At 42.8% G+C, this 24,127-nt stretch overlaps 1 protein-coding gene across 2 annotated transcripts in view; it reads right to left on the reverse strand.

Moving 5' to 3' along the window:
* The window catches only part of LOC134344354 (receptor activity-modifying protein 3-like), a 178,349-nt gene that overhangs the window by 98,971 nt on the left and 55,251 nt on the right, over positions 1 to 24,127 (reverse strand). The window contains exon 4 of one of the 2 annotated variants that reach the window (XM_063043998.1): positions 7,552 to 14,685. The exons of the other annotated variant lie outside the window; for it this stretch is intronic. Coding sequence (XP_062900068.1) covers positions 14,430 to 14,685 — 256 coding nt within the window. The 3' untranslated portion in view covers positions 7,552 to 14,429. Of the gene's footprint in view, positions 1 to 7,551; positions 14,686 to 24,127 lie in introns of those variants that run through there. 2 annotated transcript variants of the gene reach the window in all.

Below are 24,127 nucleotides of genomic sequence, written 5' to 3' on the forward strand. Positions count from 1 at the left end.
TGAGTTACCCGAAATTGAAACATTCATTGTTCATACCACTGGGTTGTAAACATTCAAATTGGAATATGGGGTTTTGTTCTTCTCATTTGTGTTTGGTCTTTCCACAGCAATGGGGAAGGCTGAGATTAGTGTGGGACTGAGAAAGAGAGTTAAAATGACATGTAGCTGGGAGCTCGAGATGACTGCCTCAGAGATAGCACAGGTGCTCCATAGGATGGCTTATTGCCTTTGCTTGGCTTCTCCAATGTAGAGAAGACCATATTGTGAGTACTAGCTGCAGTAGGTTGGAAGAGCGCGGGGGAATGGACATCTATCTCACTTGAAAGCACGTTTAGCTCTCCAAGCACTGAAGAGAGAGGAGATGGAGGGACAGGTGATACATTTCCTACAGTAGCAGGGGAAAGTGCCAGTGGATGGGAGGGGTGAAAAGGAAGGGACAAGCAAATGAGGGAGCCATTAAATCAGTTGTTCCTGTGAAAAGTAGTATGTGGGTGGGAGGAGGAGAGGGGAAGTTGACTGGTGACAGGATTCCATTGGATTTGGAACAAATGGCATTGCATTTGATGTGGAAGCCTATGGGGTGAAAGGTGGGGATCAAGAGAACTCTATCACTGTTCTATTAGGGCAGAGAGCAAAAAGGAGAAGAAAAATGGGAATAGGGAAAGTGTACATGAGGGCTCCATCAAGTACAGCAGAGGAGTCAGCCATGCTTTAGGAAAGAGGAGGACATTTCACAAAATGTAAAGCAGAAGGCTTCACCTTGAGAACGGATGCAGCAGAGACAGGGATACTGAGAAAGAGGTATAGCATCCTTACAGGAAACAGGGTGGAAAGAGGTATATCTGAAATAACTGTGCAACTAGGTGAGATTCTGAAAAATGTCAATGATAGTTCTACCTTCTGAGGTGGAAGGTGAGAATTCTAGAAAAACGAAGGTATGTGCAGAGATAGCTCAGGTGAATTTAGGGCAGTGTTGAGGTTGGTGGCTAAGGTAATGAAATTGATGAGTACTGCATGGGTGTAAGAAGCTGCACTGATGCATTTGTTGATGTAATAGAGATAGAGGTGGGGGCAGGTTTGGATCAAGGTCTGTTCCACAAAGTGGACAAAAGTCAAGCACAGTAGGGCCCATGCAAGTCCTGATGGCTACCCCTCTGATCTGCAGAAAGTAAGAGGAATTAGAAAGGATGTTAAGGATGAGAATGAACTCTGCCAAGAAGATGGTTCTTCTGCAAGAGGAAGCAGGATTAGGGTTCTAAGAGGCTGGATTGTGTGGAGGGGAAATGTCCTAATGGGATGAGATCTGCAATAGCCCAGGAAACAGTAGCCTGATGTTTGTATGTGAGTTCATGGTTCAGAGGGAGATGGGAAAAGGTGTCAGGAACCTGGTATCTGGCCTCTGCAAGCTACAGTTCAGTGGACCTGACTACAGAAGTACCCTACTCTTGTCTGGAGGTTTGATGATCGGTCTGGAGTGAGTGAGTGCTGCACATCAGAGGGGGTAAGGTTGGAGTGGGTGAGGGGAGTGGACAGGTCAAGGAGAGTAATGTCACATAAATAATTAGAAATGAAAAGATCAAAAGAGGATAAAGGGCCAGGGATGGGGGCAGGCATGTTCCAGTGGAGAGGGAATACTACAAATGGAAAATGGGAAGAAAGATCATCAGTGGCTGGGTGGAGGCTGAGGATTCCTGATTCCTTGCCAAAGAAATAAGAAATAGCCACAGAAAGAGAAGAGATCGACATTGTATCAGGCCAGGAACATACTGAGGTGCAGCTTTAGGCGTTCAAAGTTGAGGCCTTGGCTGTTGTCAGGCTGCACAAAGCATTGAAGAGAGGGGGGATATGGTGAAGACTCAGCAGGGTTGGAGGTGAGTGAGGTGTGGGATCAGAGGAGGCAGAGTGAAGGGGGAGAGGTGGATAAATGAATGATAACATATTTTCCATCCAGCCCTCCTGAAGAGAATGCAGTAGATGTAAAATCGACTAATATTTTGCAGTTCATCAATGCGTATTCATTGATGAACTGAATCTGAATTATATATCTAATGACCCTCGACCCACACTCAACCATCCGATTTCCAAATGGTTCATGAACCCATGAATGTGACTTTGTTATTTTTTTCTTGCACTATATATTTATTTTGTAATATATGGAGTAATTTTATTTCTTTGCTCTGTACATTGCAAAATTTCATGTCAAATAAGTCAGAGTTAATAAGCACAAACCTGATTCTATCCACTTTGGCAGCACAGGAGCTGGCTTTGACATGGTAGCAATAGCATTGTAATGCAGGACAAAGGACTGAGTAATATTCTCCAACACACAGTACATCTCCGAACAATGTACCACTCCAATGCTTGAACATGTTTCAATATACACATAGTTGGAAACAAGATATGGGAGCAGTTGGAAGGATATCCTATTTAATAATATCCTGAATGGAAAGTTGTGCAACTGTGGAAAAAAAATACATTACACTACAGAACTAGTCTTATCAACAGGGAGCTATTGCAGCATAGTGGTTAGCACAACGCTATTACAGCTCAGAGCATCAGAGATCAGAGTTCAATTCCATTGTCCTCTTTAAGGGGTCTGTACATTCTCCTGTAGTTTTCTCCAGGTGCTCCGGTTTCCTCTCTTAGTCCAAAGACATTCCAGTTAGCAGGTTAGTAGATCATTGTAAATTGTTCCATAATAAGGCTGGGGTTACAGTGCCTATAAAAAGTATTCAACCACCTTGAAAGATTTCATGCTTTATTGCTTTACAACATTAAATCACAGTGGATTTAATTTGGCTTTGTTTGAACCTGATCGACAGAAAAAGACTCCTTCATATTAAAGTAAGAACATATCTCTACAAAGTGATCTAAATCAATTACAAATATAAAACACAAAATAATTGATAGCATATGTATTCACCCCCTTCAAGTCCATAGTTTTTAGATGCACCTTTGGCAGCAATTACAGCCTTGAGTCTGTGTGGATAGGTCTCTATCAGTGTTACACATTTGGACTCTGCAATTTTCCCCCATTCTTCTTTACAAAACTGCTCAAGCTCTGTCAGATTGCATGGAGATCATGAGTTAACAGCCCTTTCAGGTCCAACCACAAATTCTCAATTGGATTGAGGTCTGGACTCTGACTTGGCCACTCCAGGGCATTAACTTAGTTGTCTTTAAGCCAATCCTGTGTAGCTTTGGCTTTATGCTTGTGGCCATTGTCTTGCTGGAAAACAAATCTTCTCCCAAGTCGTAGTTCTCTTCCAGGCTACATCAGGTTTCCCTCCCAGGAATTTCCCTGTATTTTTCTGCATTCATTTTACCCTCTAACTTCACAAGCCTTCCAGGGCCTGCTGCTGTGAAGCATCCCCACAGCGTGATGCAGCCACCACTAGGCTTCATGGGAGGGATGGTGCGTTTTTGATGATGTGTGGTGTTTTGCTTACACCAAACATAGCCTTTCATCTAATAGCTAAAATGGTCAATGATTGTTTCATCAGACCATAGAACCTTCTTCCATCTAACTTCAGAACCTCCCACATGCCTTCTGGCAAACTCTAGCCAAGCGTTCATGTGAGTTTTTTCAACAGTGGCATTCTCTTTGCCACTCGCCCATAAAGCTGTGACTGGTGAAGCACCCTGGCAACAGTTGCTGTATGTACAGCCTCTCCCATCTCAGCCACCGAAGCTTGTAACTCCTCCAGAGTTGTCATAGGTCACTTGGTGGCCTCCCTTGTTAGTCCCCCTTCTTGCAGCCACTCAGTTTGAGGATGGCCTGCTCTAGGCAGATTTACAGCTGTGTCATATTCTTTCCATTTCTTGATGACTGACTTAAGTGTACTCCAAGGGCTATTCAGTGACTTGGAAATATTCTTGTATCCATCACCTGACTTGCGCTTTTCAATAACCTTTTCACTGAGTTGTTTGGAGAGTTCTTTTGTCTCCATGGTGTAGTTTTTGCCAGGATACTGACTCACCAGCAGTTGGACCTTCCAGATACAGGTGTATTTTTAGTACAATCAATTGAAACACCTTGATTGCACACAGGTCTCCATTTAAATAATTGTGTGGTTTTTAAAACCAAATGGCTGTACCAGTGATGACTTGGTGTGTCACATTAAAGGGGGTGATGTTGGTGAATATTTATTGCAATCAATTACCTTGTATTTTATATTTGTAATTAATTTAGATCATTTTGTAGAGAACTGTTTTCACTTTGACACGAAAGTGTCTTTTTCTGTTGACAAGTGTCGAAAAAAAGCCAAATTAAATCCATCAAAGTTGCTGGTGAACGCAGCAGGCCAAGCAGCATCTATAGGAAGAGGTGCAGTCGACGTTTCAGGCCGAGACCCTTCGTCAGGACTAACTGAAGGAAGAGTGAGTAAGGGATTTGAAAGTTGGAGGGGGAGGGGGAGATCCAAAATGATAGGAGAAGACAGGAGGGGGAGGGATAGAGCCGAGAGCTGGACAGGTGATAGGCAAAAGGGGATACGAGAGGATCATGGGTCAGGAGGTCCGAGAAGAAAGACAAGGGGGGGAGGGGGGTTGACCCAGAGGATGGGCAAGAGGTATATTCAGAGGGACAGAGGGAGAAAAAGGAGAGTGAGAGAAAGAATGTGTGCATAAAAATGAGTAACAGATAGGGTACGAGGGGGAGGTGGGGCCTTAGCGGAAGTTAGAGAAGTCGATGTTCATGCCATCAGGTTGGAGGCTACCCAGACGGAATATAAGGTGTTGTTCCTCCAACCTGAGTGTGGCTTCATCTCCACAGTAGAGGAGGCCGTGGACAGACATGTCAGAATGGGAATGGGATGTGGAATTAAAATGTGTGGCCACTGGGAGATCCTGCTTTCTCTGGCGGACAGAGCATAGATGTTCAGCAAAGCGGTCTCCCAGTCTGCGTCGGGTCTCACCAATATATAAAAGGCCACATCGGGAGCACCGGACGCAGTATATCACCCAGTCGACTCACAGGTGAAGTGATGCCTCACCTGAAAGGACTGTTTGGGGCCCTGAATGGTGGTAAGGGAGGAAGTGTAAGGGCATGTGTAGCACTTGTTCCGCTTACACGGATAAGTGCCAGGAGGGAGATCAGTGGGGAGGGATGGGGGGGACGAATGGACAAGGGAGTTGTGTAGGGAGCGATCCCTGCGGAATGCAGAGAGAGGGGGGGAGGGAAAGATGTGCTTAGTGGTGGGATCCTGTTGGAGGTGGCGGAAGTTACGGAGAATAATATGTTGGACCCGGAGGCTGGTGGGGTGGTAGGTGAGGACCAGGGGAACCCTATTCCTGGTGGGGTGGTGGGAGGATGGAGTGACAGCAGATGTACGTGAAATGGGGGAGATACGTTTAAGAGCAGAGTTGATAGTGGAGGAAGGGAAGCCCCTTTCTTTAAAAAAGGAAGACATCTCCCTCGTCCTAGAATGAAAAGCCTCATCCTGAGAGCAGATGTGGCGGAGATGGAGGAATTGCGAGAAGGGGATGGCATTTTTGCAAGAGACAGGGTGAGAAGAGGAATAGTCCAGATAGCTGTGAGAGTCAGTAGGCTTATAGTAGACATCAGTGGATAAGCTGTCTCCAGAGACAGAGACAGAAGGATCTAGAAAGGAGAGGGAGGTGTCGGAAATGGACCAGGTAAACTTGAGGGCAGGGTGAAAGTTGGAGGCAAAGTTAATAAAGTCAATGAGTTCTGTATGCGTGCAGGAAGCAGCGCCAATGCAGTCGTCGATGTAGCGAAGGAAAAGTGGGGGACAGATACCAGAATAGGCACGGAACATAGATTGTTCCACAAACCCAACAAAAAGGCAGGCATAGCTAGGACCCATACGGGTGCCCATAGCTACACCTTTAGTTTGGAGGAAATGGGAGGAGCCAAAGGAGAAATTATTAAGAGTAAGGACTAATTCCGCTAGACAGAGCAGAGTGGTGGTAGAGGGGAACTGATTAGGTCTGGAATCCAAAAAGAAGCGTAGAGCTTTGAGACCTTCCTGATGGGGGTTTAATGCAGCAGGCCAAGCAGCATCTATAGGAAGAGGTGCAGTCGACGTTTCAGGCCGAGACCCTTCGTCAGGACTAACTGAAGGAAGAGTGAGTAAGGGATTTGAAAGTTGGAGGGGGAGGGGGAGATCCAAAATGATAGGAGAAGACAGGAGGGGGAGGGATAGAGCCGAGAGCTGGACAGGTGATAGGCAAAAGGGGATACGAGAGGATCATGGGACAGGAGGTCCGGGAAGAAAGACAAGGAGCGGGGGGGTTGACCCAGAGGATGGGCAAGAGGTATATTCAGAGGGACAGAGGGAGAAAAAGGAGAGTGAGAGAAAAAATGTGTGCATAAAAATGAGTAACAGATGGGGTACGAGGGGGAGGTGGGGCCTTAGCGGAAGTTAGAGAAGTCGATGTTCATGCCATCAGGTTGGAGGCTACCCAGACGGAATATAAGGTCCTCACCTACCACCCCACCAGCCTCCGGGTCCAACATATTATTCTCCGTAACTTCCGCCACCTCCAACAGGATCCCACCACTAAGCACATCTTTCCCTCCCCCCCTCTCTCTGCATTCCGCAGGGATCACTCCCTACACAACTCCCTTGTCCATTCGTCCCCCCCATCCCTCCCCACTGATCTCCCTCCTGGCACTTATCCGTGTAAGCGGAACAAGTGCTACACATGCCCTTACACTTCCTCCCTTACCACCATTCAGGGCCCCAAACAGTCCTTCCAGGTGAGGCATCACTTCACCTGTGAGTCCACTGGGGTGATATACGGCGTCCGGTGCTCCCGATGTGGCCTTTTATATATTGGTGAGACCCGACGCAGACTGGGAGACCGCTTTGCTGAATATCTACGCTCTGTCCGCCAGAGAAAGCAGGATCTCCCAGTGGCCACACATTTTAATTCCACATCCCATTCCCATTCTGACATGTCTGTCCACGGCCTCCTCTACTGTGGAGATGAAGCCACACTCAGGTTGGAGGAACAACACCTTATATTCCGTCTGGGTAGCCTCCAACCTGATGGCATGAACATCCACTTCTCTAACTTCCGCTAAGGCCCCACCTCCCCCTCGTACCCCATCTGTTACTCATTTTTATGCACACATTCTTTCTCTCACTCTCCTTTTTCTCCCTCTGTCCCTCTGAATATACCTCTTGCCCATCCTCTGGGTCAACCCCCCCCCCCTTGTCTTTCTTCCCGGACCTCCTGTCCCATGATCCTCTCGTATCCCCTTTTGCCTATCACCTGTCCAGCTCTTGGCTCTATCCCTCCCCCTCCTGTCTTCTCCTATCAATTTGGATCTCCCCCTCCCCCTCCAACTTTCAAATCCCTTACTCACTCTTCCTTCAGTTAGTCCTGACGAAGGGTCTCGGCCTGAAACGTCGACTGCACCTCTTCCTATAGATGCTGCTTGGCCTGCTGCGTTCACCAGCAACTTTGAAGTATGTTGCTTGAATATCCAGCATCTGCAGAATTCCTGTTGTTTCCAAATTAAATCCACTTGAGATTCAATGTTGTAAAACAATAGAACATGAAAACTTCCAGGGAGGGGAGTGAATATTTTTTGTAGGCACTGTAAATCAGGGGCTGCTGGGCGGTGTGACTCAAAGAGCAGCAAGGGCCTAATCTGCATTGTATCTCTAAATAAATAAATATCATGAAATGTGGATACTATGTATTTATTTTTCAAAGCAACATTCTTGGAATACAGTACTTATAACATTTTAAAATGAAAAATGCAAACTCTTCCATGTTTTTCAACAATTCCCATTTTATTCCAAAATTCCATTGTAAATAATATAAAGCTGAACCAAGCCAAAGCTGGATTTTCACTATTTCAATGGACTACTTAAATTTGGACAGTATTTTGAAATGTTGAGTATTAAGGATGCACAGCATCTCTTTTTACATATTCCAGCTTTCTTGTTAATTTCCAAATACTGGGCTTCATTTCTGACCATTTTTTTAATATAGAAGGTAACATATACATAGATCATTCTCAAACTTTCTTTTTAAATTTCAGTATGTTATGACCTCAAACATTATGTGCACTGTCACATACTTAATCACGTACTGGTTTCTTTCATGAACAGAGTTGTAATATATTTGGAGAAATACTACTTTAATGGTAATTACAAAAAAGAGACATTTTCAAGCTCTGCAAGTGGAGCACAGCACCAGATATCTCTGTGCTCTTTCCAATTCAGCAGTGAAATTAAGAGATAAAACCAAAGGAAATACCTTTAGCAATTTCTTGTTTGTAGGCACCTTATCATGTTGTTGCTGGAATCTGGAGCAACATTTAAAATCTGATGGGATTCAGTGAATTAGGACGAGGGAAATGGGACAATCAACATTTTGAGTTGAGACCCTTCATCTGGACTGATATTTAAGGGTAAGCACAAGTTCTGCCATCCAAGGCCTCTACTTCCTCAGGCAGCTAAAATAATTTGTCATGTCCTCATTGACCCTTACCAGTTTTTATTGATGCACCCACTCTGGATATTCTCTCTTCTTCCCTCTCCCATTGGGCAGAAGATACAAAAGCCTGAAAGTCCATGCTAAAGGACAATCTCTATCCCACTGTTATCAAATTCTTGTACAATAAGATGGACTCTTGATCCCAGTCTACCTCGCTAAGATGTTGCACCTTATGGCTTCCCTGCCCTGCACCTTCTCTATAGCTTTTACACTTTGTTCTGCATTCTTATTTTGCTTCAATCTACTTCAGTGCACTGTGCAATGATTTGATCTGCATGGACAGCTTACAAGTCAAACTTTTCACTATATCTTGGCACGTGATAATAATAAACCAATACCAATACCGATAAAGGAGGGTGTTGGTAGAGGGGAACAGGTTAAGTGGGTGTTATAGTAAGAAACAGAGAGTGCCAGGGTTTTCCTGACAGGGTATAGGAGTATATGGGAACATGGTGTTATTGAGGCAGTGGAAGCCAGTGAATTGTAAAATATTGAAGTCAAAGGAAGTACACGAGACATCCCAGATGTGGGTGGCAAGCATATGGATGGGGGTCAACATGAAGTTAATGTATGAGGAAATAAGTTCAGTGGGGCAAGAGCAGATGAAAACAACGGCCATAGCAATGCAGTCTTGTTTATGGATTTTAGGCTGGAAGTAGAAGCGGGCATTTCAGGTTAGAAAATTATAAGCTTGGATGCTGTGGAGGGGGTGAGGTTGGAGTAAATGAGAGGAGTGAAGAACTCAGGACAATTGGTAGTTAGAAATGAAAAGGTTAATAGAGAGGGAACGGTCAGAAGGAGGAGCATAACAGGTGGAGAGTTTGAGGTGCAAGGAAGGATCATAAGTGGGATTGTGGGAAACCCTTGCTGAAGAAATAGAGGCAATGGAAGAGGGGCTCTACATTGTGGCAGAACACAAAGCATTGGATCCAAGGGAGCCTTGCTTTGTGAATCAGAACTGGCTGGACCACAGAAGCAAAGAGTGGTTGTAGACGGGTCATATTCTGCATTAATGTCAGTCACCCTGGTGTGCCTCAGGGATCTGTTCTGGGACCCCTTCTCTTTGTAATTTTTATGAATGACCTGGATAAGGAAGTGGAAGGATGGGTTAGTAAATTTGCTGATGACACAAAGGTTGGGAGTGCTGTGGATAGTGTGGAGACCTGTCAGAGGTTAAATGGACATCGATAGGATGCGAAACTGGGCTGGCTGAGGAGTAGCAGATGGACTTCAACCCAGATAAGTGTGAGGTGGTTCATTTTAGTAGGTCAAATATGATGGCAGAATATAGTATTAATGGTGAGACTGCTGGCAGTGTGGAGGATCAGAGGGCTCTTGGGGTAATGTTACAGCTATACAGGACCCTGGTCAGACCCCACTTGGGAGTACTGTGCTCAGTTCTGGTCACCTCACTACAGGAACTATAGAAAGGGTGCAGAGGAGATTTACAAGGATGTTGCCTGGATTGGGGAGCATGCCTTATGAGAGCAGGTTGAGTTGAACTTGGCCTTTTCTCCTCGGAGCAGCGGAAGATGAGAGGTGACCTGATAGAGGTGTATAAGATGATGAGAGGCCTTGATCGTGTGGATAGTCAGAGGCTTTTCCCAGGGCTGAAATGGCTAGCATGAGAGGGCACAGTTTTAAGGTGCTTGGAAGTAGGTACAGAGGAGATGTCAGGGGCAAATTTTTTTTATGCAGAGAGTGGTGAGTGCGTGGAATGGGCTGCCAGTGGCGGTGGTGGAGGCAGATACAATTGGGTCTTTTAAGAGACTCCTGGATAGGTACATGGAGCTTAGCAAAATAGAGGGCCATGGGTAACCCAAGGTAATTTCTAAACTAAGTACATGTTTGGCACAGCATTGTGGGCCGAAGGGCCTGTATCATGCTGTAGGTTTTCTATGTCTCTATCAAAGGGAATGGTGAAGGTATGGAAGAAATTAGGGCTGAGATCAAGCACAGGATCAGAAGAGGGCAGTAAGGTACTGAATCAGGGAAGGTGAGGGGGTGGGAAGATGAGTGATGGGAGGATGAGCAGTTGGGGGTAGTGTGAGGAACCAGGGAGGGTGGAGAGTGGTGGCATGTTCTGTGGTGGAGGAAGAACAGCAGGACCCAGTGGCAATGTCAAGGGTTGCAGCCTGAAGGTAGGCAAGCTTGCAGGCCTTCATGTACTCAAGGAAGGAGAATGGCTGGTTAAATGCATGGATCCAGAAGAGGGTGAGGTGGCAGAGAGGTCCTCAGCAAGTGTTGGACAAAGAGACCTGGAACTGTGGGAGGGAAAAAGAGAGGGGAAGAAGGTACCAACTCCTAGCCATGAGGGTAGCACATAGAATACCGAGGGTAATACATAGGGAGAAGCAATGAACGGAACATAAATTCCTAATATTCCTTAAATTGGAGCTGGAAGCCACGCAGGCCAAGGTACCAGTGGAGAGAAGTACTGAGGAAGGACATGTGGTGTGGTAGTGAGTCCCAATGAGCACATGGCCAAAGAGCAGGAGGGCAGCAGAAATCACGGGGGGGGGGGAGGAGATGCAGTGACAGAGGGTCTCACAGGACCCCATTGAAGAGAGGAGGAAAAATTCTTTGAAGCGAATGTACCCGAAGTAACTGTGCAATCAAGGAGCAAAACAGAGACGCAAGAGGGTGCAAATGAAAGTTCTCGACCCAAAATGTCAACTGTCCATTTCTCTCCGTCGGTGCTGCCTGACTGAGAGTTCCTCTAGCATTTTGTGTGTTCATCTTACCGTGAGCACTCACTCTACTTATCATGACTGAGATTGATATAACCTTTTCCATTAGATTGGCTAAATGGCTTCCAACAGTCAACTACAGGTGAACCTTACTAAAAACCTGAATTTTTTTTTGTTTGTTCCAAGCATCGTACATATAGCTTAGACAAAAAAATGGAAAGACAGACAATCATGGAAATGGAAGTATATTTGAATATCCATTTAGTGAACTGAATCCCTCACCACTGAGCAGTGTTGTGTAAATCTGTTAAAGACTATCCTGAAATCTCTTTTATTCTCAGCTACAAAGAAGACTAAAGTCAGCATTATCCACCCTCTCCCACATGTAACTCCTCTTCCCCCTGGAAGGATCAAGTCGGTTCTGCCCTAGACAAAATATTTCAGGTCAAGTTTAAAGTAGATTATATCCTATTGCTATCTTTTGAACTTTTGCAGAAAAGTGATGCTTACATATTCTTGTTTATAAATGAAAGAGAGGCCAGATTCCAGCAATGGAGGAATATACCACCACTCCAGGGTTCATAGTAACATTACAACATTGTTCATGTTGAGGATTCAAATTACTGTCAACACCCATCAATAATCTCACTCGGAACAATAGAAATACTCAGCAAGAATACCACCAGCAGAGGTCCAGAAACCAGTGATTTGATTCATGAAGGGGCTGAAGTAAAGGCCAACTAATAAAGGATAGGGAAGCAATCATTTTAGTCATGGAAGATACACAGTAGTCTCTTTCCAACTATTATAACTTAAGTCAGTCGTAAATATGCTGTTGTCAATTTGAAAAGATATCTTTAGCAGTAATACACTAACATAATTTATATTGCTTAGATCAGAATGTAGCACTGAATTTTAACGGTAGTCCAATTTCATACATCATTTTGTTCTGTGCAACTTGGATTTTAGACATAGAAGCCAGTTAGTCCACTCTCCATGGTTATTGAGTATTTAAAATAGTTGTTTCTTAAAATAGAAAATAAGCAAATTTTGTTTTCAATATTTAAGGATTTCTAATCCAATATGGACTGAAGTATATTTAAATAAATTTTTAATGAATATTAAAATATATATTATTCTTAGGTATATTTTGTTGATCTAATCTGTAGGTATTACTTTTTGAAGAAGGATGCTTTTTGCCAAACGACTTCTTTGGAATGGAGCACAAGAGACTCTGGTCTTCCCTCTCAATAAACCTCTGTGTCCTACTCCAAGTCAGCACAGATGGGAAATTCAAATAAAACTTCATGAATATGTCCTCACAAATAACTTGAAATCTTACTTTCCACAATTACAGATACCTTTTATACCCCCAAATAATTTATAATTTGGGACAGAAACACATAAAACCTCTTCTAAATTTTGTAAGCAGCAGCCAATTCTCTCACCCATAGGACATCCAATTTTCTTTTACACAAAAGTTAGAAGCACCAAAAGCCTTGGCCTTTTGTGAAATTCCACTGCATTCATTGTAGCAACTGAAGTTGAGCAGGAAATTGAGAATTTGGTGAACTCTTTGAGACCTGGGGTCTAACAATTCCCTGTTTTTCTTAATAGTCTCAATGGGATGGTAGTTCCTCCAGTTGTCCTAGACAAGAACACTGATGTGGTAGAGTAGGATCAGAGCCAGATCAGGGACTGTTTCGTTGGAAGATTTCCTACATCCCAGCTGTTGTGTAACATTCAATCAATGACAGGTCCTATTTTCCGAATGGCAGAGGTGCAGCTTGTATTATGAGAAATCTTGGACTCCTTACAAAGAACCTGGCTGTTTGTACAGCAATATGCAGCCTCCATTAGAAGGCAAGTACCCAAGAATGGCAGCTTTGTCTAATTAGAGCCATTTAAATTAGGTAACTCTACAAAGTCCCTATATATAATGAAGAATTCAACAGCAAAAATCACAGTTGGATATACTGAGAAACATTTCCTCAGAGGCTGTTAAAGATTTCTTTTTACAATTGTCCTTTCTGGCATATGTCCTTGTAACTTACTATAATGGAGATTTGAGTAAGTTACAGATTGCATTCATTAAACTCCTTGAGGTTCAGCTTTCTGTTACTGAGTTATTTACACCCCATTGTTTCTATAATATGGTCCACAGTTTCAACATATTTCTGCTGCCAGCCAATGACTTTAACAACTAACATAATTTAACCACAGTTTTCTGGGCAATTTTTTAAAATGCCTTAAAAATTACTATGGTAATCACTAAGCATGTTAACACATTTGTTTTGAAGTTGTATGGATTATGTCCTGGGACCTGCCAAAAAAGGCACATTTTAGCTTTAAGTGGAACACACTAATTTCCTGCCATTGTCTGACAAGGTCATCAGTTTAAAATATATAAAAATTGGTGTTTGACGTTTCAGACAGAAAGTAGGACATCACTCAGCAATCTTCACATCTACTTGTATCACAGCGATCTCAGAATGGGCTGAAGCTTCTGTATTCTGCCAATTGCTCGTTCTACAGTAACAATTATCCAGTTTGAATTAGTTGTGTAACATAAAGTTCTTAATGGCATCACATTTTGTCCATGATCATGTTTCTTCCATGCAAATTACACTGGGCAGAGATGAGCAGCGTATTTACTTTTAAGTCATAATAAAGAGTTTAAGAAATGCAGAGGTCTTGTCTGTTCCCGTACCACTCCTGATGAAATTACAGTCAGCGCATTTCCTTTCATTCTTCTCAACATCCTTCCTGGTGGCTGCTCCACACCCGTCAGCTCCAAGAATTTATCCTATAGTGGACTGAGAAAGGTTCCTTCAACAAGTGTTGGTATCTTCTTCATTAGATTATCGCAAAAAAGTCCCTCCTGACTTGTTCATAGTTTATTGTACAGGAGATCTGAGATAATTACAATTGTCATTCATGATGACTGGAGAATGTAATGAGCTCGGCCGCTGAGTCACTGTGTACTTTGCTTGATGTATTACATTGGAGTCCATAGTAGAGCGGGGCATTCAATCCTTTTTCTTTCTGTACATCAGACAGCTGAATCCCCAATAGGGCTCATGTTTTAAAATATATTTGTTGCAGGCCATTGACTTTACAGTTCTGTGATTATCACTGGCCCTTGTCCTCTTACAACTAAAGATGATGATTATTGATCAACACATTGTCAGTGGAATTGACTTAGATCACATTAACTTAAAAGAACAGTTTCATACTGAAGTGCAATATTCTTCTTTAAATCTACACCAGTATATCACTCCTCTTACTGCACCACACCACCACAGCTATCATTACGATAGTTAGACAGATAGGAACTGCGATGAGGATACAGAGGATGTTATCAGGAGGGTCCTGAAAAATTAAGATTTCTGAAGTACAGTTTGAAAAAAATAATTTGTGCATGTTAATTACATAGGTTTCCAGTTGAGGATTCGGCCAGTAGCAATAAACACTTTCTGCTGAAAGCTCCATGCAGAATGAGAATGTACTGTAATGGCTGCAAAAAGGAAACACAGAGTTAATTAATGTACATGGTTTGCAAAGTAATGTATTGAACAAGTTAGTTTTTTTAAGCTTTACTGTATCTTAATAGAAGCGAAACTGCTATCGACACTGAATGAGTAATAATTATACCTATTATACTGTATAGCCCTGTTGATTATAGAATGGAATTTAAGTGAGTTCTATGATAGGAAAGATAAACTGTATATTTCACTCACAAAAAATGCAATAAAGATGAAAATTCTATTCTACCTTTGAATTAACATTTCTTGAACTGCCTTTGATCCTAACAAATTCTCAAAACTTCAAGATTTCTTTTTTACCCTATGCATTCTATCTTTTTAAAATCTATTAATTTTTAAAACCAAGACATGGCATTGCCTAATCTCACTTTACTGGGAACAAGAAATGAGATTGCATAACATTGTTTATTTGGTGTTACACAACTGAAAATTGACTTATACAGGCAAGCCCCACATTACAACTATTGGGGAACAGAAAATTGCTCCTATGGAAGCCACAAATCATTACCCAAGAATTTGAGACACATAACTTCTGTAAGAATGATACTATACAGTATAATAGGTATACTTTTCACGAATACATTCTTACAGAAGTTATGTGAAAAATATAAACAAAATTTTTCTTCAGTTCATCTTTCTTGATACATGCAGATGATTTTGCTTCATGGTATGGAAAACCACAACATGGGCCATTTTATAGCAATGCAGCCCCTCTCCCAGGGGATAGCCTGTAATAATGTTCCAGGACACACTGCACTATTCTAGAACTTCAACAGTGATTCATACATGTAAACCTGACATGATTTCCTTTTTTTTTGCACACAAAACATTTGGCAAATTCCTGTTGAGTTTTACCAAGTTTTTCCATGGACCATAGTAAACATCCTGTCTGGATGCATAATGGCTTGGTATGGCAACTACTCCGCCCATGACCACGAGAAACTGCAGACAGTTGTGGACTCCACCTCACAAAACCCAGCCTTCTTTCCATGGACACCTCACTGCCTCAGAATCAAAGATAAAGTCAAATCGAAGTCAAAGGCCCTTCCCACTCTAGTCATTCTCTGTTCTCCCCTCTTCCATTGGGCCAAAGGTACAAAATCCTGAAAGCATATATCACCAGGCTCAAGGACCACTCTACCCCACTATTAAAGACTACTGAGTGGTTCTCTAGTACAATAAGATGGACACTTGACATCACAATCTACCTTGTTACGATCTTCCACCTTACTGTCTACCTGCACTGCACTTTATCTGTAGCTGTGTCTCTTAATTCTGCATTTTTATTGTTTTACCTCAGTGCACTGTGTATAGGAACAGTACCGAAGTTAAGTTTTTCAACTCTACCTTGGCAATGTGTCAATAATAAACTAGTTTGAATTCCCTTTCCAGGTTGACATAATTTCATTTGCTAACTCTTTTTTTTTCTCAAGAACTAGGTGAGAAGGGATACCAAGCTGCCCCAGTCGTAATCATCAGTATTAGTTTTTAATATTGCAGATAACATAAATGTCACATGACCCCATTATTTTATAAATAAACAAACTGCAGATGCTGGAAGTCTAAAATAACCACCGGGAATGCTGAAAACATTCAGCAGTTTAGGCAGCATCTGACTAGAGAAAGAAAATGTAACTTTTCAGACTGAACCATAGACTTGAATAATGCAGTTCTGAGAAAGAGATTTAGGCCTGAAACATTAACTGTTTCTCTTTCCATTGATATTCCCTTGACCATGAACTGTTTTCAGCATTTTTGTGGTTTCAGTATCTAATTTTGCATTCAATTTCCCTTAGCAATAAATGACAGTATTCTAGAGTTAGCTTTCCCGCTTACTCATTGAACTCGCCTTATTAGTCTTTTGTCAGTCGCATACAAATCCCCGAAGCTTACATACACCTGACTTACGTACTAGTATTGGCAGATGGGCCAGGTGGAATTTCTGATTCTTATGCTGCAGACACCTCCTGCCACATGAGAACCAGGCCTGCAGTCAGTCGCATTTCTGACTTTTGAACTGCTCTGGTTACGAACAAGTCACAGGAACAGAACCCTGCCGTAACATGAGGACAACCTGTACGAAGAAAGCCAGATCCCTTTGCCTCTCAGGACTCTACCATGTCTCACCAGTTAACAACTATGTTTCTTTTTTATATTTCCTTTCAAAATGGACAATTCCAAATTTTCCTACATTTGATTTCAGTTGCGAGAAGTAAGAGAAGGCAGAAAGGTTAATGGTGGAATATAGTTATTGATCTTTCCATTGAAAGTGTCAGAACTGCGCAGCAGCCTCCTTACTGAGTTAGGCACCATTAAAAGTTGAATATTTTTTAAAGCAGAGGTAGGTAGAAATGCAGGCTACTGTGAAAGGTTACTGGAGGATGTTGAAATCTGAAGTACAGATTATATCAGAACAGCTCTGGTCTTACAAAATAAGGGAGCAGGATTAAGAGACTGGATGGCCCATTCTTTCCTATTCACATTTGTATATTTTCACTACATTGCCACATGACACTTCAAAACCAATTTAATCATCAAAAAGGATGTAGAGATACAAGTCTTTCCTCATTCACAAATATGCAGGTTTTATTCATATGGCTATCTAGGCAACTGACTCTACACCTCCACTGACTAATGTTTCCTCATTGTTTCCTGCATTACTGAGGATTCTATTCTGGACTAAACTTCAATTGTACAGCACATTCTATAAATAAACATTATTAAGACAAAATCTTGCTGCACCACTTACACCCTACAAAAACTTCTGAGATGTCTAAAATAGCAGAAAAGTGCCAGAATCATAGCTAGATACTTTTTCAGCCAGATGCACTGGGGACAATATTCAGGGATTCATCTTCAAGTCTGAATGAATATGCCATAGATGTCACCGACTTCATCTCGACCCGCGTGGATGAATGTATGCCTTCGAGAACATACTGGACATTTCCCCCCCCTCCAAAAAAAAAGCCTTGAATGAACCAAGTGATTCATTATTTGCTTAGAGCTAGATCTGTGACATGCAAGACTGCTAATGCAGAACTATAAAAGACGTCCAGATATGACCCTAGGAGAAAAACCAACTCTGATTGAAGTTAGAGACAGAATAGGATGCACGTCAGGGTTTCCAGGCCATTACTTCCTACAAAGCGAAACCTAACATCATGAATGGCTATGATGCTTCACTCCCAGATGACCTCAACGCATTTTAAACACACTTTAAAAGGAAGAATAGAAGTACACCTCTGCGAATTCCTGCAGCATCCGGTGACCCTGTGATCTCTCTCTCAGAGGCCAACGTCAGAATATCTTTCAAGAGGATGAACACTTGCAAGACGTCAAGCCCTGAAAGTGTACCTGTGGGATTCTGAAATCCTGTGGCAGGAGTGCTCAAAGACATATCCAACCTCACTGCTGCAATCAGAGTTTCCCGCCTGCTTCAAAAGGGCAACAATCATACCAGTGTCCAAGAAGAGCAGTGTGAGCAAAGAATATTTCATTGGGGCAGCTCATCCAATAGCACTTATATTGACTAAGATGAAGTGCTTTGAGAAGTTGGTAATAGCTAGAATTAACTACTGCTTAGGCAAGGACCTGGAGCGCTGCGAACTGCCAATTGCCACAATAGGTCTGTAGCACATGCAATCTCGCGAGCTCTTCACTCAACCTGGACAACAGCAATACCCATGTCAGGCTGCTCTTTATTGACTACAGCTCAGCGTCCAACACAATGATACCCTCAGTTCTAATCAACAAGCTCCAAACCTGGGCCTCTGTACCTCCCTCTGCAAATGGATCCTTGACTTCCTCATTGGGAGACAACAGTTGTTACATTTTGTAACTCCAGAAACTAATTGAACAAAAAACACAAGAGCCAGGAATAATGTGTATATGCCATTTTACTTTAGTGAGGTGCTCAAATATGTCATGGTGGCATAATGACGTATACCATTCACAAATTTTTACATATAACCTGTATTGAATTATGAAAAACATGAAATGCTTAATCGACAATGTATTTACAATATTATTCCAATATTTCTGAAGTATTCAATACACAACGATCCTTCCTGCTTAGCTATAAACTGCAACTCAATCTGCATCTCCTTGCTAGGAGGGAGGAGAAGATGGCGGCGCGACACAGCGCGCACAGTCGTTCCAAATGATATCGATATGTGTAACTAGGGGTGCGGTGCACAATCCGGATTTGATGGAGACAGTTGTGAGAAGCACAGAGGAACATCTGGAGTAACTTCTGAAATGCCTGCTTCGCTGCAGTTGCTACTGTGCGATCGAGAATCTCCGGAGACGAAGGCCCCAAACCCTCGGTTTTGCCTATTGCCGGGGCCGGGGTCGAAGCGTTCGGCAGAGATGGTGCTTGGTGCTCGGTGTTGGGAGGTGGTCGGAGATTCAGAGTTTTTCGGATGGACTAGGAGTTGGACTGTGGTCGGATGCTTCCAGGATGCTGCACCGGCAAGTTGGCGGTGCTGGAGTCTTACAGTCTTCGTGAGATGATGGGACTTTCGAGAGACTTTGAGACTTTTACTGGGCCATGGTCTGTTCTTATCAAATTACGGGTATTGCTTTGCACTGTTGTAACTATATGTTATAATTTTGTGGTTTTTGTTAGTTTCTAAGTCGGTTTGTCATGTGTTTTCGTGATATCATTCTGGAAAAACATTTTATCATTTCTTAATGCATGCATTACTAGATGACAATAAAAGGGGACTGCGTGTCCTCACAATCATAATCATAATCTCAACTTGAAAATGTAACATATGCCCTCTAGTCATCATATACATCAAAAACATCTTTCCTGACGGGGCGCGGGGGAGGGGGGTCACTCTGCTTGGCAGGTGAGACTTGTGGCTGTGAAACAATCTCAGATTCTGGGGCCTCCTCTGCAGTGGTTGTAGGAGTTGACTCTGGGACTGCAGGAAGTGGTTCTGGCAGCACTGGCCACCTTTCTTCCGGCTCTGCTCTCCTCAACTGATCGATGTCACATCTCCAGATGATATTAGACACCATCTTCCACTATATAGGAAAGTGATCCAGTCCAGTCCTTAATCTTATCAAGTGCCCACATTTAATCACCTCGTTAGTCCCTTGCCAGGACATCTTGTCCAGAAGTGAAACATCAAACCTCCTTGTTTGAGGAGACCTCAATTTGTCTCAGCTTTCTGTCCTGCATACTCCTTCTGAGACTTGTTTTGTGGATATCCAAAGGTGAATGCAAGGGACGACCCAGGAAAACAGAGTTGGTGAATTGGTTGTAGGGTGTGCTGCATTACGATATACAAGGAGGAAATTGACGAGCTTCTGATTCAGTGTTAGTGTAGGGTGCTCTGCTGACATTGCTCAAAGTACATTATCTGGACTCTGAACAAACCTTTCCACCAAGCCATTTGTAGCTTGGTGGTACACTATGTCTTATTCCATTCATTTTCAGGAATGACTGAAAATGTTTCGCAACAAACCGTGTTGCAAAAAATGTTTCTGAAACACCTGTCCGTGAGAAGAGGTTTCTCAACACATTAGCAGTGTGTGAGGCTGTAGTGAAGGCTATTGGGAACACTCCTGGCCGCTTTGTAGCTGCATTCATTACTACCAAGAAATTTCTGCCCATGAATAATCCAGTAAAATCCACATGAATCCTCTGCCATGGCAATGTAGACCAATCCCAGTGATGGAGAGGCACTGCTCTTGGCATCTTCTGGACATGCTGGCATCCAGAACACTGCATGGCAGGTTGCTAGATCTGCTGATCCATCCCAGGCCACCAGACAAAGCTTCGAGCAATCAGTTTCATTTTGCCCGTGCCTAGATGACCATCATGTAGCTCCTCCAACACTTTAGCTCTCAGCTTGGATCGTACAACTCTCAATCCCCACATAAGGCAACACCTTTCAAGGGCAAGTTCATCTCAGTATTGGTAAAAATGAGGGAACTGGAACTTCTGCTGCACATTCCAGTCATTTTGGGTGGCCATGTAGGCTGAGACAGTGTGAGGTCATTTCTAGTTTCCCTTTGGATCATCTCTGCCATAACAGGGAGACTTTCAATTTGCATTAGGGAGAATATATCAAGAGGAGTGTCCTCTTATGTGATTTTTCAGTTATTTCCTTTTCCAAGGGTAAACAGGACAATCCATCTGCCTTTCCATGATTAGCCATCCTCTTGGATTCAACCTTGTAAATGTGTCCTCCGAGAAACAGAGCCCATCTCTGCCTTTGTGCTGCTGCTGTTAGTGGAGCACCCTTCCGTGGACTGAAAATGGACACCAGCGACTGACGATCAGCAATGAGGGTAAACACTCTCCCATACATTTTATACCCCAAACCAGACTCAAGGCTTCTCCACCTATCTGTGCATAATTTTCTTTGCAGCACTAAGAGAATCTGATGCAAAGGCTGTGGAGTGTTCACTTCCAACACTCATAACATGTGGCATGGCTGCACCTACACCATAAGGCAAGGCATCACAGGCAAGCTTCACTAGGCAATGTGGATCAAAATGTGTGAGTACATTACCACTTCCTATACTTTTTTGAAAGCCACCTCACACTGTTTTGTCCATAGCCATGTCTTCCCGATCTGTAGCAATGAGTTCAAAGGATGAAGTACAATAGCCTGTCTAGCCAGTAACCTGTTCTGGTAATTGACAAATTCTAAAATGGACCACAACTATGACACATCCTTTGGCAAATGAGAATCCATCAGTGTTTGAATGTTCTCAGCACACTTGTGTAAATTTTGTGTGTCAGTGGTGTGACCACCGTAAGTGATGCTTGATTTAAAGAATTCACACTTATGGCATCATGCTCTGAGCCCATAATCTCCTAGTATTTTTAACACTACCTTGAGATTTTGGAGATGTACCTTATCATCCTCACTGGCAACAATGATGTCATCCAGGTAACACTGAGTGCCTGGGCAAACTTACAGTAGCTGGTCCATAGTTTTCTGCCAGAGCAGATGCAGATGCTACTCCAAAAATAAGCCTATTATAGTGGTAAAGCCCTTTGTGAGTGTGTATGGTGAGAAACAGCTTAGACTCTTCTTCCACCTCCATTTCTAAGTAAGCCTCTGTTAAGTCCACTTAGCTGAAATGTTATCCTCCAGAAAGGTTTGCAAGAAAGACATCTTCCATCCTGGGCAGAGGCATTCATCAACTTTCAGTACTGGGTTGATAGTGACCTTAAAATCACCACAGATCCTGGCACATTCTTCATGGCTACTGGGAACACTGGTGCTGCCCATGGGCTCCACTCAACTTGGGAAAGAATTCCTTCAGCTTCCATGCAATTTAACTCACTGGCTACTTTATCACAGATCTATAAGGAACCAGGTGGGCTTTTTTAAACCTGGGCGTTGCATTATCATTTAACACTATTTCACCCTTGATATGTTTGCATTTTCTAATGCCCTTGATGAACACTGCTGTGGTATCATCTCACACCTTCGTTAATTCACTTTCAGTTGACTCAGTCTCAATTCTTAGTTGGATATCTGCAGGCTTCAGTTCAGTATTTTTGAAGTGCCATTCAACTCATTTTTTGGAAAGACTGAACCAGCTGAGACAGTGTCCAATTCCATTTAATTAATTAGCTGATCACTTCTGGTGTAAGCCATACTTGTTGTCTATTGTTAGTTTTCACATTGTAAGTCTCAAGGCGACCCAGTCTGCTGCCACTCTCATCATTCAGATCTTTCATCAACAGCATGCAGATTAATGCTCTTTTTGAAACTGCCATTTGACTTTTCATCTTTTTCTCTACCCTCTGCAGTCCATTTATTTTTGTCTGCCTAACATGTCCTTTGTATGTGTCCTACTTGTTGCATTTTCTGCAAGATCTGACTTTAAATCTGCATTAGTCTTGTCTACATGCATCCCTGACACAATGGTAAAACCATTTGTCAGGCCAGGCAGTTTCTCTTTAGACAATGCAATCTTGTTCATGCTCACTTTTATTCCTGATTGAAACTCAACTGTGACTCTGGCTGCTGTTTCCATTGATACTGTGATTTCTACAGCTCTTTTAAATGTGAGTTGTGCTTCAGTTAGGAGCCATTTATGAATACACTCCAGTAAGATTCCACAAACTAACCAATCTCTCAGCACATTAAGTCTATCACTGAACTAACAATGCTTGGACAATTTCCTCAGTCAGCCGTGTAAGCGGAAATGGATTCACCTTCCTTCTGATTCCACTTATGAAACCTAAGTGTTCAGCAATCAACAATGGTTTCAGTTCCAAATGCTCCTGCATTATTTTCATAATATTACAAAGCTTGTTTTGGCTTGTTTGGTTGGAGTAGATAAACTTCTCAGAAAACCTAATGCTCTCAGCAAAATTAGCACACATTCTGCACTGGCTATTTCATTTGCTTCAAAATTATGCTCAGTTTGGTCGGTATATATTATCCAGTTAGCTGTTGTGCAATCAAGTGTGTCTATCTTTCCAATGTAGCCAGCCATTTCTGTTTTTTATTATTTATTATTATCACCTAGGACTCATTGTTTATGAACCGATAGATTTTGTCCGTTTTCTGCCTTTTTAAAAAAAAAACTCAACCATCTCTTTCTCTTTGCAAAGAAGAAAATATGCTGCACTTCAACAGATAAGTAATCATCTCAGGCGTGTTTTAAAACTTACTACCAAGGATATGAGTCTACTTCATTTTACTTCAGTGAGGCTAGGCACAGCTCAAACTCCATTTTAAATTTGCTAATGACACAACTATTGTTGGCAGAATTTCAGATGGTGATGAGGAGTCACACAGGAACAAAATAGATCCACTGGTTGAGTTGAGTCACAGCAACAATCTCGGACTCAACTGTTGCCAAACCAGCAGAAATGGATCACTCAGTTGGAGTCTGGAGTACTAGAACTAAGAAAGTTTTATTAAAGAAACAAGCAACACAGTAATCGAAAGGATAATAAATGCAACAATTCAACAATGATAACCACACATGTGCACAGAATTAAGATAACAGCATCAATCAAGCTCTATCGTTGTCTAGGGGTAAATGACCAATTTCAAAATGACTCAAAGTTCAGTCCAGTTAGTAGTCCAGTTCGCAGTAATCGTTGCCATGGCGATGGACAAGGTGGGGGAAGAGAGACATAGAATAGGAACAACTGATCATTCAGAACGGCTTCACTCACAGACCAGCAGGATGGCTCACAAACAGCATTTGGGCGGGTCCTTGGTGATGTCACCTGAGGTCACCGACTGTGACCCCTCCTCCAGATGCGGTCGATCCTCTGCAGTGAACCCGGCACCCAGGCAAGGGCGGACACACACCGGGTTCCCGCTGATCGTACCTTTCCACCCTGGTCGTTGTCTGGCACTTCTCACCCACTCGTGAGAAGCGTACCGCTTCCAGGGTCTCGTTACCTCGGGTGGCGTGTGT

The sequence above is a fragment of the Mobula hypostoma genome, chromosome 3 (assembly GCF_963921235.1).
Source record: "Mobula hypostoma chromosome 3, sMobHyp1.1, whole genome shotgun sequence".
Taxonomy (NCBI): domain Eukaryota; kingdom Metazoa; phylum Chordata; class Chondrichthyes; order Myliobatiformes; family Myliobatidae; genus Mobula; species Mobula hypostoma.